Source organism: Macaca thibetana, chromosome 7 (assembly GCF_024542745.1).
Source record: "Macaca thibetana thibetana isolate TM-01 chromosome 7, ASM2454274v1, whole genome shotgun sequence".
In the NCBI taxonomy this organism is placed as follows: domain Eukaryota; kingdom Metazoa; phylum Chordata; class Mammalia; order Primates; family Cercopithecidae; genus Macaca; species Macaca thibetana.
The window spans coordinates 5,651,350-5,675,567 of NC_065584.1; the positions used below are offsets into that span (position 1 = coordinate 5,651,350).

The 24,218-nt window shown below is 45.8% G+C and overlaps 1 protein-coding gene across 11 annotated transcripts in view; it reads right to left on the reverse strand.

The window, feature by feature from the left end:
• Nucleotides 1-24,218, reverse strand: part of PPP2R5C (protein phosphatase 2 regulatory subunit B'gamma) — a 167,621-nt gene that overhangs the window by 41,971 nt on the left and 101,432 nt on the right. For all 11 annotated transcript variants that reach the window (XM_050796721.1, XM_050796719.1, XM_050796722.1 and 8 more), the window contains 3 exons: nt 3,282-3,392; nt 2,225-2,317; nt 2,012-2,142 (listed from right to left, as the gene is read on the reverse strand). In XM_050796721.1, the coding sequence (XP_050652678.1) occupies nt 2,012-2,142; nt 2,225-2,317; nt 3,282-3,392 (335 nt within the window). The remainder of the gene's footprint in view (nt 1-2,011; nt 2,143-2,224; nt 2,318-3,281; nt 3,393-24,218) is intronic.

The window sequence follows — 24,218 nt, forward strand, 5'->3', positions numbered from 1 at the left end:
TGAGATGTGGGGAACTTGGAAGGAGTTCAAAGGAAAGTCACACACAGAGTCAAAGTCTCTCACGCCAAAATGCCCTATCAGGTGTGGAGGCCGGGAGGGAACGCGACCCTAATGACCGCAGAGGGGAAGGGCGGGGTGCTCCCGACATGCGATCCCAGCAAGGGATAGGAAGGGCCGGGGCTGTGGGTCTCGGCGGGGGGGGGGGGGGGGGGGGGGCCGTCTCATCTGCCATCTGTCTCAGATACCCCTGTTCTTTTCCCGTGCTTGGTCACTGTGACTAAGAAAGGACCCTGAGGTCTATGTTGGCCGTGGCTGACACCTGGCCCCTTCTCCAGGCCATGGCCCATGCTCTGTCCACACCCTGGCCCTGCAGTGAGGCTGCGTAGGACCTGCTCATGCTCTTATCTCGCAGGAAGACACCGTCATACTGTCCCCATCATCACCAGGATGTGTCACTACCTCGCGCCATCCTGGAGTCAGGTGCCTTAGAGGCAAGCTGACCCTAGAAGCTACAACTTGTAGAAGAAACTGCTCATTTAGTGAACTTTCCAGAAACAAAAAGAAACGACAGGAACTGTTTCCTCTATTAACATTCACTTGGTGCCACCGCAGGGGGCGGGGCATGAAGCTGGCAGTGGGGCGGGGCGTGTGACAGATCAGCCGACATGGTGGCTGCCCTTGCGGGAGACCAGACCCACTGCCAAGTCAGGCAGAGCCTCCCAGTGAAGGGATGTTTCAGGAAACCTGGGAGGCTGAGGGAAGGGCTGGTGAAAAAAGACATCCCAGGAAGCTCAAACACTGGCTGCAGAGCCCTGGCGTGGAAGGAGCCTGGCACCGAGCAGAGGCTGGCTGGGGAGGGGCGGGCCTGGAGGTGGGCCTGCCACTGGACGCTCTCCTCCTCCATCTGCTGCTCCAGCGGGGCTCTCCCTCCCCGGTGCACAGTGGGAGTCTCCAAACCTTTAACCGAGGTGCACAGATCTCAGGCTTTCTACAGATGAATGACATCACTCCTCGCCCCGCCTCCTCTCACCGAGACTCCACGGGAAGGAGGAGGTGATGCACAGGTAGAAGGAAAAAGCTAGTATGAGGGTTAATACTGAGTGTCAACTTGACTGGATTGAAGGACGCAAAGTATTGTCCCTGGGTGTGTCTGTGAGGGTGTTGCCAAAGGAGATTAACATTTGAGTCAGTGGACCCATCCTTAATCTGGGTGAAGGACGCAAAGTATTGTCCCTGGGTGTGTCTGTGAGGGTGTTGCCAAAGGAGATTAACATTTGAGTCAGTGGACCCATCCTTAATCTGGGTGGGCACCATCTAATCAGCTGCCACTGCGGCCAGAATAAAGCAGGCAGAGGAACGCGGAAGGGCTAGACTGGCTGAGTCTTCAGGCCTCCACCTTTCTCCTGTGCTGGACGCTTCCTGCCCTTGAACACTGGCCTCTAAGTTCTTCTTGCTTCTGGACTCTTGGACCTATACCAGTGGTTTGCCAGGGGCTCCTGGGCTTTCGGTCACAGACTGAAGGTTGCACTGTCCGCCTCCCTACTTTTGAGGTTTTGGGACTCAGCTTGCAGACGGCCTATTGTGGGACTTCACCTTGTGATCGTGTCAGTCAATTCTCCTAATAACTCCCCTTCATATATTCATCTATCCTATAAGTCCTGCCCTTCTAGAGAACCTTCACTAACACAGTTGGATTGGATGGAACCAATTTATCCACATTTCTGGGAAACTCGACCTTTCAGTAGAAACAGGAACGATGGCGGGACCCAGGGTGAGGCGCTGGGGAGCCTGGTGGCTCAGGAGGGAGCTGTGGGGAGAGGGGAGGGAGGCAAGGAGGATGAGCCCAGCGGGCCCACCGCACACAGTGCACGAGGGGGTCCACCTGCACATGACAGGCTTTGAGAAACCCCTCCACGTGCTGAGTCCTGTCAGAGACAATGGGGTGGGGGAGCACTGAGGGGGAAGTGAGCATCACCACACGCGAGGACAACGCCATCCACAGGTGACTTACCTATAAAATATATTATTTATCTGTTTTCTGATGTAAGCTCTCAAGCCTAGGAATTTCCCATAGATTCTGTGAAGGGTGGTTTTAAGAAAATCTCTCTCCCGAGGATCTTCACTGTCAAAGAGCTCTAAAAGCTTTGAGAAGAAAAAGACACTTAGTGGCTGGCTGTCACCACTCCGTCAGGGCTGTCAGACTGTCAGCTAATTTGTACCTTACCTGCAATACAAACTTCTGATCAATATATTTCTTCGCTATATTAGGTTGGAAATCTGGAGACTCTAAAAATCTTAAGAAAAATTCATAAACAAGCTAGGAGAAAAAAACAACAACAACGCGTCAAATAACATGAGATTTTATTGAATGGAGATTAAAATATACCAGGAATTGAATCTTTACTGATCTGCAAATATTAGCCTCTTAAAGCCACGTATCTACAGAATTAATGCTAAATTACATGGCTTAATTTAATGATAAATGGTGATGTAACTATTTTATTTGGTGAGACCCACGGCATTTAAACAAAATGATCTCCATGGCTGATGTCCTCAGTTAGAGTACACTGTTCAGAGACTACAGGGCACAGATGCCACAAACCAGGCCATGACCCAACTCTGTGGGGGGGGGGATTTGCAGCCTGTCGTCCAGGAGTGTCCCAAAATGCCAAGGCACAGAGCCAACCAAATGCACAGGAACTCTGGGGCTGGCAGGTAAGAGGGCCCTAAGATGCGGACCCTGAACCGTGACCTCCTGGAGCTGGGACGATTCTTCCCCTGTGCAGACATACTTGGTAGGACAGCGTGGGAGGCCTGTCACGGGTGGATGGCCCTCCCACTCGCACGCCTGGCTCCTGCTCTGCTCTCGCTGACCCTGGTGCCTCCTTGCCAGCCACCCTCCTGCCTTACAAATGCCCTGGGGGGGCAGTGGCCAGCCAGGACCTGGGGGCCCAGCAGGCACACATTAAATATGAGTACCAAAAACTGGGAGACTGTCGCTTAGGACCTCTGAGCCTGAATTCAACGGCCATCAACAAAGTGGCCGTTTTCACTGAGAGCACATCGACAATTCCACATCTTCACTGGCTGTGTAGTGGTCAAACACACACATTAACTGTATTCTGCCGAAACATTCTTCTTGTACGTATGGGTTTGCGAGGACCATGCTACTGAGGGGGAGAGGTCCATCTGCCCAGACCTGTGCGCCTGCTCTGTGGACCCCAGGCTACTCCCATGCATCACTGGTGCCCTCCGATTCTGGTCACCCCAGAGCCCAATACCTGTAGATGAGGCCAGGCTGCTTCTAACGTTGGTTCGTCTTCCTCTGGGTCAAATTCTGCTCCCGTAGGATTGGAGGAAGGTGGTAATGTTCGAAACATGTTAACTGCAAACTAAAATCCACATATTCTATAATTACAACCAGGGCATTTAAAATATTGACAGAGAACATTTTAAAAAGTCTTAGGTAATTCTAACAGTAGCCGCTTCCCATGGTAACTTAGCTCCTCCATATCCTCAAAACACAGAAGCCGTGTGGGTCCTCAAAGAGAGCCCGGATCAAAACTGCAGCAGGAAACGTCACTTTGGACAGGTGAGCATGAAAATTTACCACCAAAGTCATTTGAACCCTTGACTGTCAAACTTTAAATGATAACCAACACCAACAAAGGCTGATGGCACACTGATGACTTCTGAGGTTTTACACTATCCAGTGGCTACAAGAGCAAGGAGAATGTTCAAAATGAGAGTAAGAAAGGGACGAGATGAAGAAGGACACAGCAGAGATTCACAGCTGAAAATGCTGGAAACAGCAAGGGCTGCATGACGCAGGGAGGACCCGTGTGACAATGGCACCAACACCCTCTGCAAACTGCAACGACAAGGAAAGCAACAGGCAGGGTGGGACGACCTCTGAGTCGGCAGCTAGGATCATTTCCAGAGAAAGGACTGCTCAGGCGCACAGAGGATTGTTAGGGGCAGCACGGCTGTGCGTCCAGGCATGGGCTGTTAGATTTCTCTCAGTCTGTTTGGACTTGTATAACACATACTGACAGATCAGTGACATCAACAGAAAAGATAAGTGTTTCTGTGTCATACATTTATAACCTATTTTTATTCTGTACTAAGTCTATTTATTTATTTATTTATTTATTTATTTATTTTTTGAGGCAACGTCTCCCTCTGCGGCCCAGGCTGGAGTGTAGTGGTGTGAACTCGGCTCACTGCAACCTCTGCCTCCTGGGTTCAAGCAATTCTTGTGCCTCACCCTCCTGAATAGCTAGGATTACAGGCGTGCACCACCATGTGTGGCAAATTTTTGTATTTTTAGTAGAGACGGGATTTCACCACGGTTTCACCACGCTGGCCGGGCCGGTTTCGAACTCCTGACCTCAAGTGATCTGTCCCCCTCAGCCTCCCAAAGTGCTGGGATTACAGGTGTGAGTCACCGTGCCCAGTCCTCTTTTGTACTAAGCCTAAATATGATTGGTTACCTTGCTGAATCTCTGAACGGATCATATGCCAGTTATATAACTGGGCTCTGGTGAATGGCTCTTACAGGTGATCACAAAAAGCCCCAGTTCCACCACTCTTAGAAGCACAAAATTAAAACCTTTGACATAAAAGATTAAAATTTGACTCTACGACAACAATGAGAAGATGTTTCTAGAGAGTCCAGGGCAAACTTGGCTGGCTTTAGATACCCAGTCTTGTAAAGACTAAGTTAATACTCAATGTTGCCACTGTTGTTTCTTCCCTTCTTTTTCTTTTTTCCTCTTAAAGACAGGGCGTCACTCTGCTGCCCAGGCTGGAGTACAATGGCCATCATCGCTCACTGCAGCCTCCAACTTCTGGGCTCACACGATCCTCCTGCCCCAGCCTCCCAAGTAGCTGGGACTAACAGCATGCACCACCATGCTCTGCTAATTTTATTTATTTTTTGCAGAGACAAGAACTCACTATGTTGCCCATGCTGGTCTCAAACTCCTGGGCTTAAGCAATCCTCCTGCCTTGGCCTCCCAAAGTACTGGAATTAGAGGCATGAGCTACCACACCTGCCTGTTTCTTCCCTTCTTCACTGGTATTGATACTGAACTCCAAACCTTAATATCATTTTTCAGAAAGTCATCAGCTATAAAAGCTCTGAGCATCAAGCATCTGAGCTTGTTCTCTGTGTCATCTGAGAGGGGAGCTGACGTAAAGACCACCTGTAATGGCCTTCACAGATAGTGTAGAAATGCAGGGATGAAAAAAAGGGGCTGAAAAGCCAGAAACAACTAATTAAAAAAACTTTTATTAGTAAAAGTATGAGTAATGTTCCTGAGACACAGATACAAAGAAAAAAGTCTGCAATCTAAAACCAAGAGTTAGCCTGACTCTCACTGGTGTATGATTTCTGGCAATTTCTACCCTCCAGGGACTGTCCCCTCCTCTGTGAAGCTGATGTGCGTACAGGTCACTGCAAGGAGCCTCCCAAAGAACAGTGATTGCCAGGTGGACGGTCCTGCCTCAGTCGCTGGCCCACAGGCACTCGGTGCAGACGGGAACTAGTCTGCCGCTCCTGGCACCCTGACCCCAAAGCTCACAGATGTGAACAAGGAGATGCTAAGAGCGCAACTACTAAGGAAAGGCCACACACACACTTTGGGCGGGCCGCCGTCTCCTCCCAGGGTGTGTGGAGACGTAACAGAACTGGTCCTGTCAGCAGCAGCCACTGCCGAGGCTCTCCATATCTTCTAGGGCCATGAAGGATACGGAGAGGAAAGTCTGAATTGAGTCTTTAGCCCCTACAGGGAGTGTGGCATTCGTGAACTGGGGTTTTCTATCCTCTCTCTCAAAGCCCAAAGATTGGGGTCAGGGTCCAGCCACCCACAGCACAGGGTCACCTTCAGGAAAGGGAGATGGCACTTTGTTATTCAGTGGGTTAGAGCTGTGAGCCCTGCCTGGTACCGACAGGAGCAGAGCACAGTGTGGGGAGGGCAGAGCCTGGGCATGAACTCTGGGTGGCAGAGGAATCTGTGAACAGGACCATGCCCGGCAGGAGACTCTGGGAACAGCCTGTGACATCAGGGCCTGAGGAACCATGGCGCCTGGAAGGAAAGCAGGGCCGCCGCTTCCGAGGTTTCTGGGGCTGCCCATCAGGGATGCAGAGGCCAGAGCAGGAGCTGTAGGGCCACACCACCCAGGAAGCTGCAAGGGAGAGGGATGTCAGCTCACCCAGAGAGGAGGCCGTAGGCCTCGGGGGAGAGGAAACAGCTGTCCCTCTGGAAGAGGCCTGCTGCCAGAGAGTCACAGACATGCCACAGAGGAAGAGACCACCATTCTGGCCAAGGCCACAGGTAGCAAGTGAGAAGCACAGGCAGCTGCCCTTCCCCTCTGCTCCAGGTTCTGCTCAGAGCCCTGGGAAGGGCGGGCAAGAAGGGCTCGGAGCCAACCCTGCTTCACCTCCTCTCCCATGGCATGTCCCTCCCCGGCCAGGCTGCCTGGGGTGCGGTGTGCCGGCCAGGCTGCCTGGGGTGCGGTGTGCCGGCCAGGCTGCCTGGGGTGCGGTGTGCCGGCCAGGCTGCCTGGGGTGCGGTGTGCCGGCCAGGCTGCCTGGGGTGCGGTGTGCCGGCCAGGCTGCCTGGGGTGCGGTGTGCCGGCCAGGCTGCCTGGGGTGCGGTGTGCCGGCCAGGCTGCCTGGGGTGCGGTGTGCCGGCCAGGCTGCCTGGGGTGCGGTGTGCCGGCCAGGCTGCCTGGGGTGCGGTGTGCCGGCCAGGCTGCCTGGGGTGCGGTGTGCCGGCCAGGCTGCCTGGGGTGCGGTGTGCCGGCCAGGCTGCCTGGGGTGCGGTGTGCCGGCCAGGCTGCCTGGGGTGCGGTGTGCCGGCCAGGCTGCCTGGGGTGCGGTGTACTGGCCAGGCTGCCTGGGGTGCGGTTTACATGCCATTTGGAGAGGGTCTGAGATGAAAGCTTTAACCTAGACTGGATTTCTGTAACCAGGGATTACTAAAAAGTTAACCAACTTGCCCAAGATGTATTTAGGGTCAGGAAAGTGTGACTGCACCCATCATGGTTAAAGGCGATAACTGAAAAAAAGTAAAATGTCCCCTACTGTGCCAGCTGGCCATATGTGTCAACCTGGCTAGATCACAGTGCCCAGCTGTCCAAACACTGCTGTGGGTGTTGCTGTAAAGGCATTTTACAGATGTGGTTAACACCTAGAATCAATGGACTTCAAGTAGTGATCACCCTTGAGAATGTGGGGGCTACCAGCCAGCTGAGAAGTCCGTGAGACCCAAACTGCAGCTTCTTTGAGGAGAGTCCACCTGTGGCCTGCAGTGTCCGCCACGGCCAAGTCTCCTGCCCGCTGCCTGTCCGCGGAGTCCAGACCTGCCCGCTGGACTCACCCACTGCAGAAGGCAAGTCCTTGAGATCTCCATCTGTCTCTCGTGCTGTTTCTGTGGACAGCCCTGACTGAGGCACCCAGTCAGCTGAGATTTCTGAGTAAACTGGTGGTTTCTACGAGCAGGAAAGCTAGTGATTAGGGTTTCCAGTTGAAGCTCTCCCGCACAGTGACAGTCAGTCCAGCAGTTAGGCCCCGTCTCAAACACCTGCACACTCACTGAAACCTTGATGCTGAGCTGAGGGCTTGCAAGGCGACTCACATGGCTTGCTCTTAACACAATGTCCTCTCTTCAGCATCTGTCATGGACTCAATGGTTGTGGCCTCCCTTCCTCAAGTTCATGTTAAAGACCTAAACCCTGGTGTGGCTGGATTTGGAGACGGGTCCTCAAAGAAAACAATGAAGGGTGAATGAAGTCATAAGGGGGGCCCTGGCCCTCCAGGATTAGTGTCTTTGTAAGGAGGGATAGTAGAAGGCTCGCATTCGCCTTCTCTGCACTTGCTCAGAGCAAAGGCCATGGGAAGGCACAGTGGCCGTCTGTAAGCCAGAATGAGGCCCTCAGCAGGGAACAAACCCTGCTACACCCTTGAGTTTAGACTTTCCAGCCTCCAGAATGGAGAGAAGATACATTTCTGTGGTTTAAGCCACTGAGTCTGTGGTATTTTCTTATGGCAGCCTGAGCAGACTGATACAACGTCCTTGACTGATGACCAAGCTAGGTCCAGGAAGGTTCATTCCAGCCAATTCTGATCGATCGAAAGTCATTTCTCATGTGTAAGGAAAAAAATCTTGCACTTCTAACTTCTACACACTTTTCTTACCACATTACATTGCATTAATTTAGTACACGTCTCTAGAAAAGGTTAAATAAAAAGTAATATTTTTGGGGGAAAAAGGAACAGAAAGCAAACAGTGTATCACCTCAAATTATTCTCAGGTTTCTAACCTAGCAACATTTCTTAGCACAAAAGCTTCAGGGGCAAATCAGGGGCAGGAGCCTCAGGTACAGAAACCCGGGTCACTGCCATGCTACCTGGATGCATGGATCTGGTCTGAGGAAACAGGGAAGACATCAGCGTCATGCGGTGAACACCAAAGCAGCTCTGAGGTCTAGGGAGTGCTGGGTCTTCTGTGCAGCACACAGGTTCACTGTGGTCTCTCAAATGAGACCTACGGGTCCAGTGCACACCCAGAAGTACGGACGCAGAATCACGCTGCCCAAGAAAGGCAGCACAGCCTCATGGAAACAGTCCCTCTACATCCTCTTCCCACCTAGAAGAAGGACCTCAGAACAAACAGCCTGCCCGAGCCTCAATTTTCTCCTCTGTTGGAAAGGGTAAAGGCCAGGCGTGGTGACTCATGTCTATAATTCCAGCACTTTGGGAGGCCGAGGTGGGTGGATCACTTGAGGTCAGGAGTTCAAAAGCAGCCTAGCCAACATGGTGAAACCCCATCTTCACTAAAAATAAAAAACTTAGCTGGGTGTGGTGGTGGGTGCCTGGAGTCCCAGTTACTCGGGAGGCTGAGGCAGGGGAATCACTTGAACCTTGGAGGTGGAAGCTGCAGTGAGCCGAGACTGCACCACTGCACTCCAGCCTGAGCAATAGAGTGAGACTCCATCTCAAAAAAAAAAAAAAAAAAAAAAAGGTAAATCCTTTTATTTTTTGCATTGGGCTGTAGTGAGAATCACAGAAAACGCATGCAACAGCACGTACTAAATGGGAAAACATTATGCACGAACAGTTAGCATTACACAGCACTTCCCAAACGTTTGTGACTGTTTGACCTGCACACGAAAATAAAGGCACGCACGTGAGTGCACACGTATGTCTGCATGTGATTCACACAGCCCCATCTGTGCCAGGACCGACTCTGGCTAATCTCAGGAAGCACCTGCTTCTGCTGCCTCCCTGACACTTCCACTTTCAGTACTTACATCAGCCCCGCAGATGTTCTCCAAATTGCTAAATTTATTAAATTAGATGTAAACTAGAATGGCCCAAGAAGCAACTTTACGGAAAATTCTTACAATTCAGCAATATCCTGCAGTCTTTCTGTATGTGTTATCATTCATTACCAACGAGTGAAGTAATAAAATATTTATGCCATAACATAACTGCAGCAGTGTAACATATAAAAATTTTAAGACATGAAGGGATACATTTCAAAAAAAACCAAAACACTGATAGTCTAACTTTAGAGGCAACAGGAAAGAAAGGTTTGATTATTTACAGTTCTCTGTTCAAAACCACAAGGGTTATTGTGTTATTTATTCTCTGTTTTATTCATTTCAGCAGGATTTATAACAGATGAATTCATCAAAGACCAAATTACAGTTACTGCAGAACACTTGCTCCCGTGATAGAACTGTTAGGTTCTACAAATCATATTGCTAAGAGATACATTTCTGGGAAGGGCAGAATGTGTAAGCCCCTTCACAATATATGTATTTTTAAACACAAAATTGTCATTTGTTTGCAAATGATATAGCTGGAAAACGGACGCAACAGACAGACCGTCACAACTAGACTACCACATGCAAATATCAAAAATACGAAACCAACAGCAACCACCTCTCCACTAACAATTAAACAATTACAAAAAAGAAACAGAGACGAAGACTCCAGCTACCCAGACACAAAAACTATGAAGTGCCTGGGAATGACTGACCTAGTTATAAGGCCTTGATGGAGAAAGCAGAAAGCTCTAATAAAAGGCACTGAAGAATGCCCGAATAAACGGAGGAAACTTTGATGTGGGATGACATCATATTACAAAGATGGAACTTCACAAAGCAATGTAAAAAGTAGACACAATCTTAAACTGAATTTTTGATGAACTCAATGAACTTAACATGTAGGTAGAATAGTAAACATTGTAGTAGCATTTCTAAAGGGAGAAACTACCCCTTTCCCCATTTGTAAAGTGAGTTTGAATCTGCTTTCATGGCGCCAGAACTCAGCTGTCATCTAGAGAACGTAAATGTACAGCAATCCCAGCACCTACCACCGTGCCTGGCACCTAGGAGGTCCTCAAACACTTGCTGAGAGTAAATGGATCCTGGGAAAAGCACACATCAGTCACCTTATTAACTGCAACACCAATTAATTACCTGGAAGCTGTGAAAAATGTCTCATTAAACCTTTACATCTCAGCTGCAAAGTAATTACAGTCCTAATTGGGCCCCTAATTTTAAGCTCTTCCACGATGCTGTACATTTTCTTTGGAATATTTATCTCAAGTACGACTGGGGGGCTGGGAAGTCCCTGGTTTAAGGTCTCCCCGGCGCACAATGAGTACTCGGCAGTGCCGCGAGGCTAAGGGAAAGCAGAGGTTTCTTCCCACAAATCCACCTCGCGCTTCCTCCACAGCAAGAGCTGCTTTCAAAGAATCGATTTCACCTCCAAATAGATGCCATGATGTGACAGTCAAGAAAAGAACCACATTGAAAATTCTTACTTTGAATAACTTGCTATTTTTACCATCTATTCAAATATGTTCCTAAATAGCAGTTAAAGATATGGAAATAAAAATTTACGGGCGAGGCGCAGTGGCTCACCCCTGTAATCCCAGCCAGCACTTTGGGAGGCTGAGGCGGGCAGGTCACCTGAGGTTAGGAGCTCAAGACCAGCCTGGCCAACATGACAAAACCCCGTCTCTACTAAAAATACAAAAATTAGCCAAGTAGGGTGGCGCAGGCCTGTAATCCCAGCTACTCCGGAGGCTGGGGCAAGAAAATTGCTTGAACTTGGCAGGCGGAGGTTGCAGTGAGCTGAGATCGTGCCACTGCACTCCAGCCTGGGTGACAGAGCAAGACTCTACCTCAAATTAAACAAACAAACAAACAAAACAAAACAAAACAAAAAACTTACAAACCTTTGTAGAATACTTAATGAAGGAAATTTAGTCTAAACTTTTCAAACAATGAATATTTTAACTTTCTACAATTTCATAACAATATACGGTATCATCTTCAGAGAGCAAGAAAATAAATCATTTATAGTTATGAGCCTGAGTTTAAATTTTTTTGAGTTTAGAACATTTATATGTAAGAAATGATTCATAATACTTATAATTCAATTCAACTAGTGTCATTTAAAGATAACATTGGATTTGGAAGTGTTCTTATTTACTCTGGGCCAAAGATTAGTTTTGCATAGATTCTGAATGATGTATTCCCAATGTTTTTATGATGAAAAATTTCAATGCAATAAAGGTGAAAGAATTTTATAGTGAATAGCTATCATCTAGATTTCACCATTAACATTCAAATATATTTGCTTTATCATGTATTCTGATTTCTTTTTGCAGTAAGTTTTGAGAAAGTTTAGTAATGTTTTAGAATAGCAGAACAACATGCTCTGTATCCAACGTGATATAAATCAACTGAGAAGGGAAGTTTCAGAGATAAACTCCTTATCACTTCTCAGTCATGTATGCACAGCCATGCCCCCTAACCGCCAAATGATGTATGAGATTATGGCATTATAAATTATGCAAACAGTCTTTCATTTTGATAATAATTGCTAGATCCCCTGGGTGGATGGAGTTAAGTCTTTATTGAGTATCTATTATAAATGAGGCCGACTTATGCTTCCAGATGAGATGGAGTAACAAGGATGAGGTTTATGCTACTGCCTGAAACAACCAAATATGTGGGCAAAAAAATATAAAATTATGGTTTTCAAGATACTGGATTTCAGACAATGAAGGATAAGGACAGTGATCCCTGAGAGATGGGAATAAGTGAGGTGCGTCCCACACTGCCCCAGGCTCCTGCCTTGATAGATTTTTAGGTTGTAGTACAGGGAGAAAGAACCCAGGTGGGATCTAGCAGTCAAATGGGATTAGAATTTGCAAGGCAGAGTTCCACAAAGGAGACAGTTGCACAGAGAGAACTACAGCGATTTGTGGAAGTCGCTCAACTATTCAGCAGAGTACAGATCAGCATATGTGTGTGAGGAAACTACCAGAGGCTGGGAAAAGAAGCACCTGAAAGGATTAGTGAGAACCCAGTACTTGCTCAGGGCTGGGAACAGTGTCTGTTCCCACCAATCAGATGGGAAAAATTCATGATTCATGGGGCACTGGCTTCCTAATCAGAAAGGTCTCAGTGGTGGAGAATAATTAGTTCTGGTTTTAATATAACTGTTCCTGCCTAAAACATCTTAAAAGCAAGAACTGAAAGGATCAAACTGTTTCCAAGTAACTTAATTGCATCCCCAAACAAATCTCATGAACATCAATAGAGCTATGTAAGCATACAGCACTCAACAAACCAAAATTCACAACGTCAGACATCCCATTAAAAATTACCAGACATGCTAAGAAGCAGGAAAAGGATTTATAATGAGAAGAAAAACCAATCAACGGAACTAAACTGAACTGACACAAATGTTAGAATTAGCAGACAAAGATATTAATACAGCATTCTGTGTCCAAAAAGTTAGGAGGACATGAAAGATATTTTAAAAAGACGCAAATCAAACCACTAGAGATGACGTGACAACAACAATATATACCCATCGATCTCTAGTTGCTTAAGTAAACTTGGTCACTTAATTAAAAAAATAATGTGTGAAATGAAAAATTTACTGTAATAAGAATTAACAGAAAAGACGTGGTGGAAAAGATTAAAGAACTTGAAGACAGCAAAGGAAACTATCCAAATGTAACACAGAAAAAAAAAAAAAAAGAATTAAGAGAAATAAAGCATCAGCATCAACTCTAAGAAGACTAATACACGTTATTGGGGTCCCTAAAGGAGAGGAAGAGTCATGGGACAGAAAAAAATATTTGAAGACACAATGGTTAAACAATTTCCCAAATTGATGAAAATAATAAACAAGTTCGAAACACAGGAAAAATGAAGTAAATCGTGCCAAGGCCCATCATAATCAAATGGCTTAAAAAGAGCAATAGAAGAGACAATTTTGAAAGCCCCCAGAGGGGGAAAGGGTACATTATGTCCAAAGGAACAAAGAAAAGAATGGCAGGAGACTTCTTATCAGAAATAATGCAAGCAAGACAACAGGCGAGCAAAAGTTTTTCAAGGATAAAATGGTTGACATGCAATTCTATACCAGCAAGCAGATCTTTCAAAACTGAAGGCAGGACCAGGCTCATGCCTGTCATCTCAGTTCTTTGCGGGGCCAAGATGAAAGGAGTGCTTGAGCCCAGGAGTTTGAGACCAGCTTAGGCAACCTAGTGAGACCCTGTCTCTACAAAAAGTAAAAAAATTAGCTGGACATGGTGGCATGTGCCTGTCATCCCAGCTACTGGGGCAGAGTTGGGGTTGGGGGGGTGAGGTGGGAGGACTGATTGAGCCTGGAAGTCAAGGCTGCAGTGAGCCGTGATTGCACCACTACACTCTGGCCTGGGCAACAGAGCAAGACCCTGTCTCAAAAAAAAAAAAAAAAAAAAAAAAAAAAAAAAAGGCAAAAAAAAAGAAACGCTTTTTCAGATACACAAAAGCTAAAAGAATTCATCATCGGTAGACCTGTGCTATAAGAAATATTAAGACAGTCCTTCAAGCAGAAGGTAATTGATATCAGATGGATATCTGAATCTACACAATGGAATGATGAGCACTGAAAATTGTAACTATCTGGGTAAATATAAAATATTTTTAAAAAATCACTTAAATTTCTTTACAACAAAAACAATAAGATTGTGGGGTTTATAACATACTAACTAAAATGTATGATAATAGCGGAAAGGCTGGAAGAGGAGCAGTAGAAGCATACTGTTGTAAATTTCTTCTATTCTAACGAAATAGTACATTATCGCTTGAAGGTAGAGTGTGATAAGTTAAAGGTGTATTCTAGAAAAGAGTAACAATTAAAATCAAACAATATGGAGTTATCTTAAAAAAGCCAACAAATGAGATAGAATGGAATCATAAAAAGTACTCAATTGATCCAAAAAAATGCAGACAAAGAGGAAAGAGAAACGATAAACAGGTGGGACAAATAGAAAAAAAAAATAGGAACGTGGTACATTTAAACCCAAGTACATTCATAATCATGTGAAAAATTAATAGTTTGAACACCCCGAAAGACAGGGATTGTCTGATTGAATAAAAAAGCAAGACTCAGCCGGGCACGATGGTTCACGCCTGTAATCCCAGCACTTTGGGAGGTTGAGGCGGGCGGATCACAAGGTCAGGAGATTGAGACCATCCTGGCTAACATGGTGAAATCCTGTCTCTACTAAAAATACAAAATTAGCTGGGCATGGTGGCGGGTGCCTGTAGTCCCAGCTACTCGGGGGAGGTTGAGGCAGGAGAATGGCGTGAACCCGGGAGGCGGAGCTTGCAGTGAGTCGAGATTGCGCCACTGCACTCCAGCCTGGGCGACAGAGCGAGACTGCATCTCAAAAAAAAAAAAAAAAAAAAAAAAAGCAAGACTCAACAAGATGCTATCTACCATAAGCCCACTTGATGTATAAAGATACAAACTGATCAAAAGTAAAAGGGAAGAAAAAGACATACCATACCAACATTAGTCAAAAGAATGCTGGAATGGCTACATTAAGGTCAGAGTAGATTTCAGAGCAAATAATATTACCAGGAATACAGTCATCTCTATTGTGGTAAAAGAGTTAATTTACCAAGTGGATATACACTAAATATTTATATGAATATATATAACATGAAGCAAAACCTGATAGAATTACAAGAAAAAAGACAATACACAATTACAAATGGAAAATAAACAGATCTATTTACAATGACAACTAAAAACCAAAATACTAATTTATGAGTCTAAGAAGATATTTATAGCATCTGTTTGCTGACAACTACAAAACAAGACCAAAATGGGGAGACATGCTGTGTACACGGGTTGCAAAGCTCATACTGCTAAGAGGTCAATGGTCTCCAAGTCTACATGTTCAGTGCATGTGCGGTAAACCCCTGGAGAATATTTTGTAGATAACAAGCTGATTTTAAAATTTATATGGAAAGGTAAAAGAACTAGGATAGTCAAAACAATTTTGAAAGAGAAGAAAGAGGTTATAGCAGAGTCACACAACCTGATCTCAAAATTTACTATTAAGTACCACACTGAAGACAGTGTGAGACTGGCAGAGACACACAAACATGTAACAAGAGAGAGTCCAGAAGACTCACAACATGCTCAACTGATTTTTAACAAAGGCACACAAGCAGTTCAGTGGATGTTCATTAGTCTTTTCAACAAACAGAACAATTGGAACTCCATACGCCAAAGAATGAACTGCAGACAAAATAGATCACACAGACCTAAATGTAAAACGTGAAGCCATGAAGAAAATATAGGAGAAAGATCTTTGTGAGCTTAGGTTTGGCAGACTTCTTAGATATGATACCAAAAGCACTACTGATAAAGGACAAATCCTAAGTTGGACTTTATCTAAATTAAACGTTTTTGCTCTGTACGAGACACTTAAGAAAAAAAAGACAAGCTACAGACTGAGAGAAAATACTTGCAAATCATTTATCTCACAAAAAAATCTGTACCCAGATATATAAAGAAGTCTCAAAAGTCAAAAAAAAAAAAAAAAAAAAAAAAAAAAGCCCAATTAAAAAACAGGCAAACGATTTGAACAGACACTTCATCAATGAAGATATACAAATGACAAAAAGCGCAGGGAAAAAATGCTTGGGCCAGGTGTGGTGGCTCACACCTGGAATCCCAGCACTTTCATAGGCTGAGGCGCGGGGATCACTTGAGCTCAGGAATTCGAAACCAGTTTGGAACAACACAGTGAGACCTTGTCTCTACTAAAAATACAAAAATGAGGTGGGTGTGGTGGTGGGCGCCTGTAGTCCCAGCTACTCAGGAGGCTGAAGTGAGGATCACCTGAGCCTGGGAGGTAGAGGCTGAAGTGAGCCATGATCGAGCCACCGCACTCCAGTCTGGCTGACAGAGCGAGATCCTGTCTCCAAAAAACAAAGAGACAAACAAACAAAAAAGCTTGGCATCATTAGTCATTAGGGAAATGCAAATTAAAATCAAAATGAGATAAAAGGACTGCTGACACCAAATACTGACAAAGATACAGCAGGCACGAGAACTCCTGCACTACTGGGGGAATCACAGGGCAGCCACTTTGGAAAATGGTTTGGCACTTCCTTAGAAAGCTCAACACACACCATTCACCTAGCGACTGCATCCCTATGTTTACCCAAGTTAAATAAAAGCTTAAGTCTAAAATCTGTATATAAATATTTATAACAGTTTTATTACCCCAAACTGGAAACACCTCAAATATCCCCCAACTAGGACATGGATAAACAAATGGTGTTATTTCTATATAATGAGACAACACTGAGAAGGAAAAGGAACAAACTGTGGGACAACATGGACGAATGTCCAACGCATCATGCTAAGCAAAAGAAGCTAGACCCAAAGGCTACATACTGAATCCATTTCCATGGAGTTTCCATTCTGGAAAAGACAAAATGATGTGATAGAGAACAGACTAGTGAGGGGCAGAGATAAAGGACGGGGAAAGCTCTGACGACAAAGTGGGCAGAAAGCCATGTTTCTGGAGGTTAAAGAAACTGTTCTACTCGGGAGGCTGAGGCAAAAGAATCACTTGAACCCGGGAGGCGGAGGTTGCAGTGAGCCGATATTGTGCCACTGCACTCCAGCCTGGGCGACAGAGACTCCGTCTCAAAACAAACAAGCAAAAAGAAAAGAAACTGTTCTATATCCTGACCGTGGTGGGGAAGAAGTGACTATATACATTTACCAAAGTTCTGAGAACTGGCCACAAAAAAGAGTGAATTTCACTATATGTAAATTAAAAATTAATTTAAAAAAAGTTATGGAAAGATATTCACTAGGTCATAAGTTCCCAAAACGTCTTGGTTCACAATGCCCTTGGTGTCTTAGTAATTTCTTCACTGCACCCCTAGACCAAAAGAAATACCTAACAACTTTGGACATCTGAAAACACCCAGCTTTACTGAGATATAATTTATATACAATTAACTGTACATATTTAAAGTGTACAATTTGATATTTAACATATGCATATACCTGTGAAACAATCATATAAATCAGATAATGAACATACTCATCATCCCAAAAGTTTCTCAGTAGCCTTCTGAAAATACAATAAACATGAATTGGTTGACTGGAGGTAGAGATGGCTAGAACTGGGGAGGGGTGAAGTAGGAAAAAGACTAACTTTTAAAAATGTTTTCATATTTGTTTCATTTGTTATCACATAAGCATGTATTTCTTTTATAATTTAAAAACATCAAAGGAAAATCTCAAAATCATAAGAACAAACAAACCTCTAAAAAACGGCTTACTTTGGGAGGCTGAGGTGGGCGAATCACAAGGTCAGCAGATCGAGAACATCCTGGCTAACACGGTGAAAACCCATCTCTACTAAAAATACAAAAAATTAGCCAGGTGTGGTGGCGGGTGCCTGTAGTCCCAGGAGGGACTCGTGAGGCTGAGGCAGGAGAATGGCGTGAACCCGGGAGGCAGAGCTTGCAGTGAGCCGAGACCACGCCACTGCACTCCAGCCTGGGCGACAGAGCGAGACTCCGTCTCAAAAAAGAACAAAAAACAAAACAAAACAAACAAAACAAACAAAAAAACAAAAACAGCTTACTGATATTTAAAGTGGAAAAATCATTCTCTGGATTTCAAAAAGTACTTGGGAATGCATGATTTAAAACCTCACTTGAAATAAATTTGTTGACTGAAACTCCATTGGTCAATATACTATCCTTTTTAATTCAACACATTCTTTCCTCTCCCAAACTATCATCACCCTTACAGCAAGTAAAACTTTCCAGAACACACTGTAAATATCAGCTATAAAAATAGAAGAAGGAACGTGCTCTACATCAGTCCCTAAGTGAAGCACAGGACACCCATCTCGGGGTGCAGGGTGTGAGACCTCCCCCAGGACCCGGCCAAGAGATTCTAAGAACACTCTCATGCTCATAAAACGTGTAAGTCAACATCAAATCACTTACAGACAGTGCGGATTAAAATAATGTGATGAACTAGTTTTCCCTGGAAACCCACAAGAGTCCTGATAAAAACAGTACTACGATTACATACAGATAGCTTGTTTTTATTTTATGTTTTTAATTAATTACTTAATTCTTTTTGACAGAGTTTCGCTCTGTTGCCCAGGCTGAAGTGCAGTGGTGCGATCTCGGCTCACTGCAACCTCCACCTCCTGGGTTCAAGCAATCCTGCCTCAGCCTCCTGAGTAGCTGGGACTACAGGTGCCCGCCACCATGCCTGGCTGATTTTCATATTTTTAGTAGAGATGAGAGTTTACCATATTGGTCAGGCTGGTCTCGAACTCTTGACCTCAGGTGATCCACCTGCCTTGGCTTCCCAAAGTGCTGGGATTACAGGCATGAGCCACTGTGCCTGGCCGCTTGTTTTTAAGAAAGAAAAATATCTTTACTGGTTTTTGATGACAAATGTGGTACATAACTCCTAATTTTTTTTTTTTTTTTTGAGGCAGAGCCTTGGTTTGTTGTCCAGGTAGGAGTGCAGTGGCACAATCATACCTCATTGCAGCCTTAAGCTCCTGGGCTCAAACAAGCCTCCCGCCTCAGCCCCGAGTAGCTAGGCATACAGGCGCAGGTGTGCCCACCACACCCAGCTATTAACAACTTTTCTTTCTTTTCTTTTCTTTTTTTTTTTTTGAGACAGTCTCGCTCTGTCGCCCAGGCTGGAGTGCAGTGGCATGATATCAGCTCACCGCAACCTCTGCCTGCCGGGTTCAAGCAATTCTCCTGCCTCAGCCTCCTGAGTAGCTGAGATTACAGGCATGTGCCACCACGCCTGGCTAATTTTTGTATTTTTAGTAGAGACATGGTTTCACCATGTTGGCCAGGCTGGTCTTGAACTCCTAACCTCAGATGATCTGTCCGTTTCGGCCTCCCAAAGTGCTAGGATTACAGGTGTGAGACACTGTGCCTGGCCTAAAAATTTTTTTTTGTAGACACAAGATCTTGTTGCATTGCCCAGGCTGGTCACCAACTCCTGACCTCAAGTGATGCTCCTGCCCTGGCCTTCCAAAGTGCTGGAATTATAGGCTTGGGCCACTGTGCCTGGCCCATTGAGAATTTTTTTTTTAAATTGCAAAAGTGTATAGTAAAAGGGAAAAGTTCACATACCACCCAAAGGCACCTACTATTAACAGTTTGTACTATATTCCTTCAGCTTTATTATGTATTTATTAATTTTAGATGGAGTCTTGCTCTGTCATCAGGCTGGAGTACAGTAGCGTCATCTTGGCTCATTGCAACCTCTGCCTCCAGGGTTCAAGCGATTCTCCTGCCTCAGTCTCCCGAGTAGCTGGGACTACAGGTGCACGACCCCATGCCCAGCTAATTTTTGTATTTTAGTAGAGATGGGGTTTCACCATGTTGGCCAGGCCTTCAGCTTTACTTTACAAATCTATTGATAAAATGGAACCAAATCAGTCTGCGGTGTGGACGGTGCTGCAGGGCTGGGTCACTGTACTCTGCAGAGTATTTCACAAGTTGCTTTCTCTCCCTAAGTTTGATTTTATTTTCATGAATTTATTTATATGTTACAAACATGAAATCATACTTCAGACCACGTATTTTTAATCTTCTGATCACCACTTAAACTAATCTAACTAACTCTCTATGAAGTAGTTCCACAGCATGATAACCTTCTAAATAAGAAAACAGAGGCCAGGCACAGTGGCTCATGCCTGTAATCCCAGCACACTGGGAGGCCGAGGTGGGTGGATCACCTGAGATCAGGAGTTTGAGACCATCCTAGCCAACATGGTGAAACCCTGTCTCTACTAAAAATACAAAAATTAGCTGGGTGTGGTGGTGCATGCCTGTAATCCCAGCTACTTGGGAGGCTGAGGCAGGAGAATTACTTGAACCTGGGAGGTTGCAGTGAACCGAGATTACACCACTGCACTCTAGCCTGGCGGCAGAGCGAGACTCAGTCTCAAAAAAAAAAAAGTTAAGTAACCTCAAGGTATCAGAGTCTGGAGCAAGAATTAGAAATAAGTCCCATACTAATACGAAGAAAGAAGGCTGCATGAGGCGTCCCCCTGGTAAGCGTTGAGAAATCTTGGAGGCTTGTCCCTTTCTGGCCCACTTCCAAGGACACTGACAATTTTGTCACGGGGCTACCCGGCTTTCCATGTGTTTCCCCATTCATCCTAGCTGCTCTGAAAGGCAGAAGCATCACAGCTATTTGTCTGCAGCACTAACGGAAGCGCACAGAACCAAGCCGCTCACCTGCAGTAACACAGTTAGTGGATGAAAGTTGGGTACAGACCCGACCGTCTCATCTGCCCAGAGAAGCACACAACTCCCTCCCTTCTGGGGAATTCTTGCTCCTCAACTCTGTCGCGTGGTTTGGTGGGCACATGACGCGGTCTGAGTCACAGCCATAGTACCCCACCTCCCTAGCTACAGCAATGGGATCAAGGGCAGGCAGGGGACAGGAGGCATCAGGCCTCTTCTGGCAAGCCAGCAAGGGCCATGCTTTCCTCTGTCGTCATAGAGGGATGCCCCAGAAGGAAGGCTGCATACAGAGAGTGGGGGACATGGGACATGGAAGGAAAAGCTGTCCCTGTGAGTCTGTGGACTAAGTGTGAGTGACCCAGTGCCTGCCTGGTAAACTCCCTTGTGTGGGTAAACCACAGTGAATTGGGTGTCGGCCCCTGCTAACCCAAAGAGCTCTAAATAATGTTAACAGATAACACCCATCTCAGGCCTTTCCCACACCAGGGCCCATGCTCTTTCCCGGAACCAGCATTCCACTTGCTCAAGTCAGAAACCTGCATGTTGGTTCCTCTCTCCAAGTATCTCAACCAAATCCACCCTGAATTGTGTTTCTACCTTCTCAACATCTCTGCATTTGTCCATTTCTCTCTACCATCAAAGCTGCTTGGCTCATTCCACCACTTCTCCCCTGAAATGCTGCAGATGTTGAGCTAGTCCCTTCATGCATTATTTTGACACCCATTCCCATCTATTCTTCACACTGCAGCCAGAGCACATGGGGTGGTCTCAGCTCTCCCAACGACCTCAAGTCCTCAGTTTCCATCAAGCTCCCCAGGATCTAGACTCCAGCCCCACCCAATCGGGAGCTCCAGGCTTGGCTCAAACCCAAACACATCTTACTTTGTCTAGTCTTTGGGCCTTGGAGGAGCTGTTCCTTCTGCTGGGAACACTCCCCTTCCCTTCCCTCCTCTATATTGTTTTCACTGAGCCAGCTAGTCGTGAAGCGTTGGCCGCTGGTGTAGATGCCACTTCTCTGGGGCGCCCTGACAAGGGGTTAGGCCTCCTATGCCTGTGCTCTTACCGGACCTTACACTGACCGCCACTGCAGTCCTTGGCCCTCATATCGTAACATCTGCTGCCTCTTCTTTTTTTTTTTTTTTTTTTTTGAGACGGAGTCTCGCTCTGTCGCCCAGGCTGGAGTGCAGTGGCCGGATCTCAGCTCACTGCAAGCTCCGCCTGCTGGGTTTACGCCATTCTCCTGCCTCAGCCTCCCGAGTAGCTGGGACTACAGGCGCCCACCACCTCGCCCTGCTGCCTCTTCTTGTCTCCCAGACCAGTAAGGGTGGATATCATACAGGTAGAGACTATACTATTTTATTCCTTGGGGTAGCCCCAAGCGGTAGCATGGTGCCTGCAATACACATTTCTTGCATGATTGAGTGAGTACAACAGGCTGCCTTCTCAGTGGTCCAGCACAATAGATTTGGGTAATTCTAGAGAGGTCCACCCTAATGCGAAGTACTTCTGAGTCATCCGACTCATTCAACCACCAATCCAAGCAATTCCTTTTCTGATCTTCAGGCTATTTTCATTGGTGACTATGAAGACTAGTCTTAATGCCCAAGTCTACACAGAAAACCTCATATCGAATGAATATTTATTGAGTCTATAAAAGGCAGTGTGCTGAATTCAGTGGAAGAAATGCAAGAGTATAATAAGTTGTTCTCTGAGGGAATTGACAATCCAAAGATGGGACAATGCAGGACGTTATTCAAAACAGTTTTTAAAGTTTTGGCTTGCCTGAGGATGACCTGGAGAATAGTGAAAACACACAGCACTGTGACACACCCCCAGAGAGTCCACAGGTCTGGGGTGGACCCGAAGAATCTGCATTTCTTTTTTTTTTTCAGACGGAGTCTCACTCTGCAGCGCCCAGGCTGGAGTGCAATGGCGTGATCTTGGCTCACTGCAACCGCCCACTGCCGGGTTCAGGTGATTCTTCTACCTCAATCTCCCAAGTAGCTGGGATTACAGGCACCTGCCACCACATCCGGCTAATTTTTTGTATTTTTAGTAGAAATGGGGTTTCACCATGTTGGCCAAGCTGGTTTAGAACTCCCAACCTCAGGTGATCCGCCAGCCTTGGCCTCCCAAAGTGCTGGGATTACAGGTGTGAGCCACCACACCCGGCCAAGAATCTGCATTTCTAACAAGCTTAAAGGCTGTTGAAGCTGCAGCCTTTGAGTAGCACTGTTTTAGAAAAGTAGCTCTCAAACTTTTTGGTCTCAGGCCCCTACTAAACTCCTCAAAACAGTTACAAATCCTAAAGAACTTTTGTTTACAAGAATTGCATCTATTGATATTGGCCATATTAGAAATTAAACCAGAGAAATTTAAAAAAAAAATCCCAACTTGGGAGGCTGAGGCAGGATGATTACTAGAGGCCAGGAGTTCAAGCCCAACTCAGGAAATGTAACCAGACTCCATCTCTTTTTTTTTTTTTGAGACGGAGTCTCACTCTGTTGCCCAGGCTGGAGTGCAGTGGCTCAATCTCAGCTCACTGCAACCTCTGCCTTCCAAGTTCAAGCGATTCTCCTGCCACAGCCCCCCAAGTAGCTGGGATTACAAGTGTGCGCTACCAAACCCAGCTAATTTTTGTATTTTTAGTAGAGACAGGGTTTTATCACAATGGCCAGGTTGGTCCCGAACTCCTGATCTCAGGTGATCCGCCTGCCTTGGCCTTCCAGCGTGCTGGGATGACAGGCGTGAGCCACTGCGCCTGGCCCAGACTCCATCTCTTAAAAAAAAAACCAGCTAGGTGTAGTGGCACACACTTGTAGTGTAGACTCAGCTACTTGTGAGGCTGAGGCAGGGGGAGGGGAGGATTGCTTGAGCCCAGGAGTTTGAGTCTGCAGTGAGTAATGACCATGCTGCTGTACTCTAGTCTGGGCAACAGAGCAAGACCTCATCTGAAAAAAAACAAAACAAAAAAAAAGAAAAAATATCATGTCTTAGTATAAATGACATATATTTATGCATGATAACTATATTTTCCAAAACAAATAAGTGAGCAAAGTGGCATTGTTTTACATTTCTGTAAATCTCTTTAACATCTGGTTTAATAGAAAAATGCTGGATTATCATATCTGCTTCTGTGTTCAGAATGCTTAGGTTGAAATACAGGATGAAAGTCTGGTCCCACACAGACAACGTAGTTGACGAGGAAGGAGTATCTATCTAATAGTGTTTTCATTGTCTACACCAAAATTCAACCAGTAGTAGTTTATTAGGGTGAGCTCCTGCATGGGTGCTGAAACCCATCAATGAGGGTCTGTCCTCTCACATTCAAATCCAGCGCTGGATCGTGCGCTCTGAATGGCTCTCTTGCCACAAATGACTCTGTAACCTCTACTGGTCATTTGGAAAATACTCGTTCACTGAGTTATGTGGCTCTTCCAAGTGGTGACTCACTTCATATCTATTAAAAATCCTGCTCATTCCCATCACCACTGAGCTCAGCAGGAGTGTCTGCAGCTTTGGGAGGCTGAAGCTCACCCTGCTGCATATAAATTTTCCAAAATTCA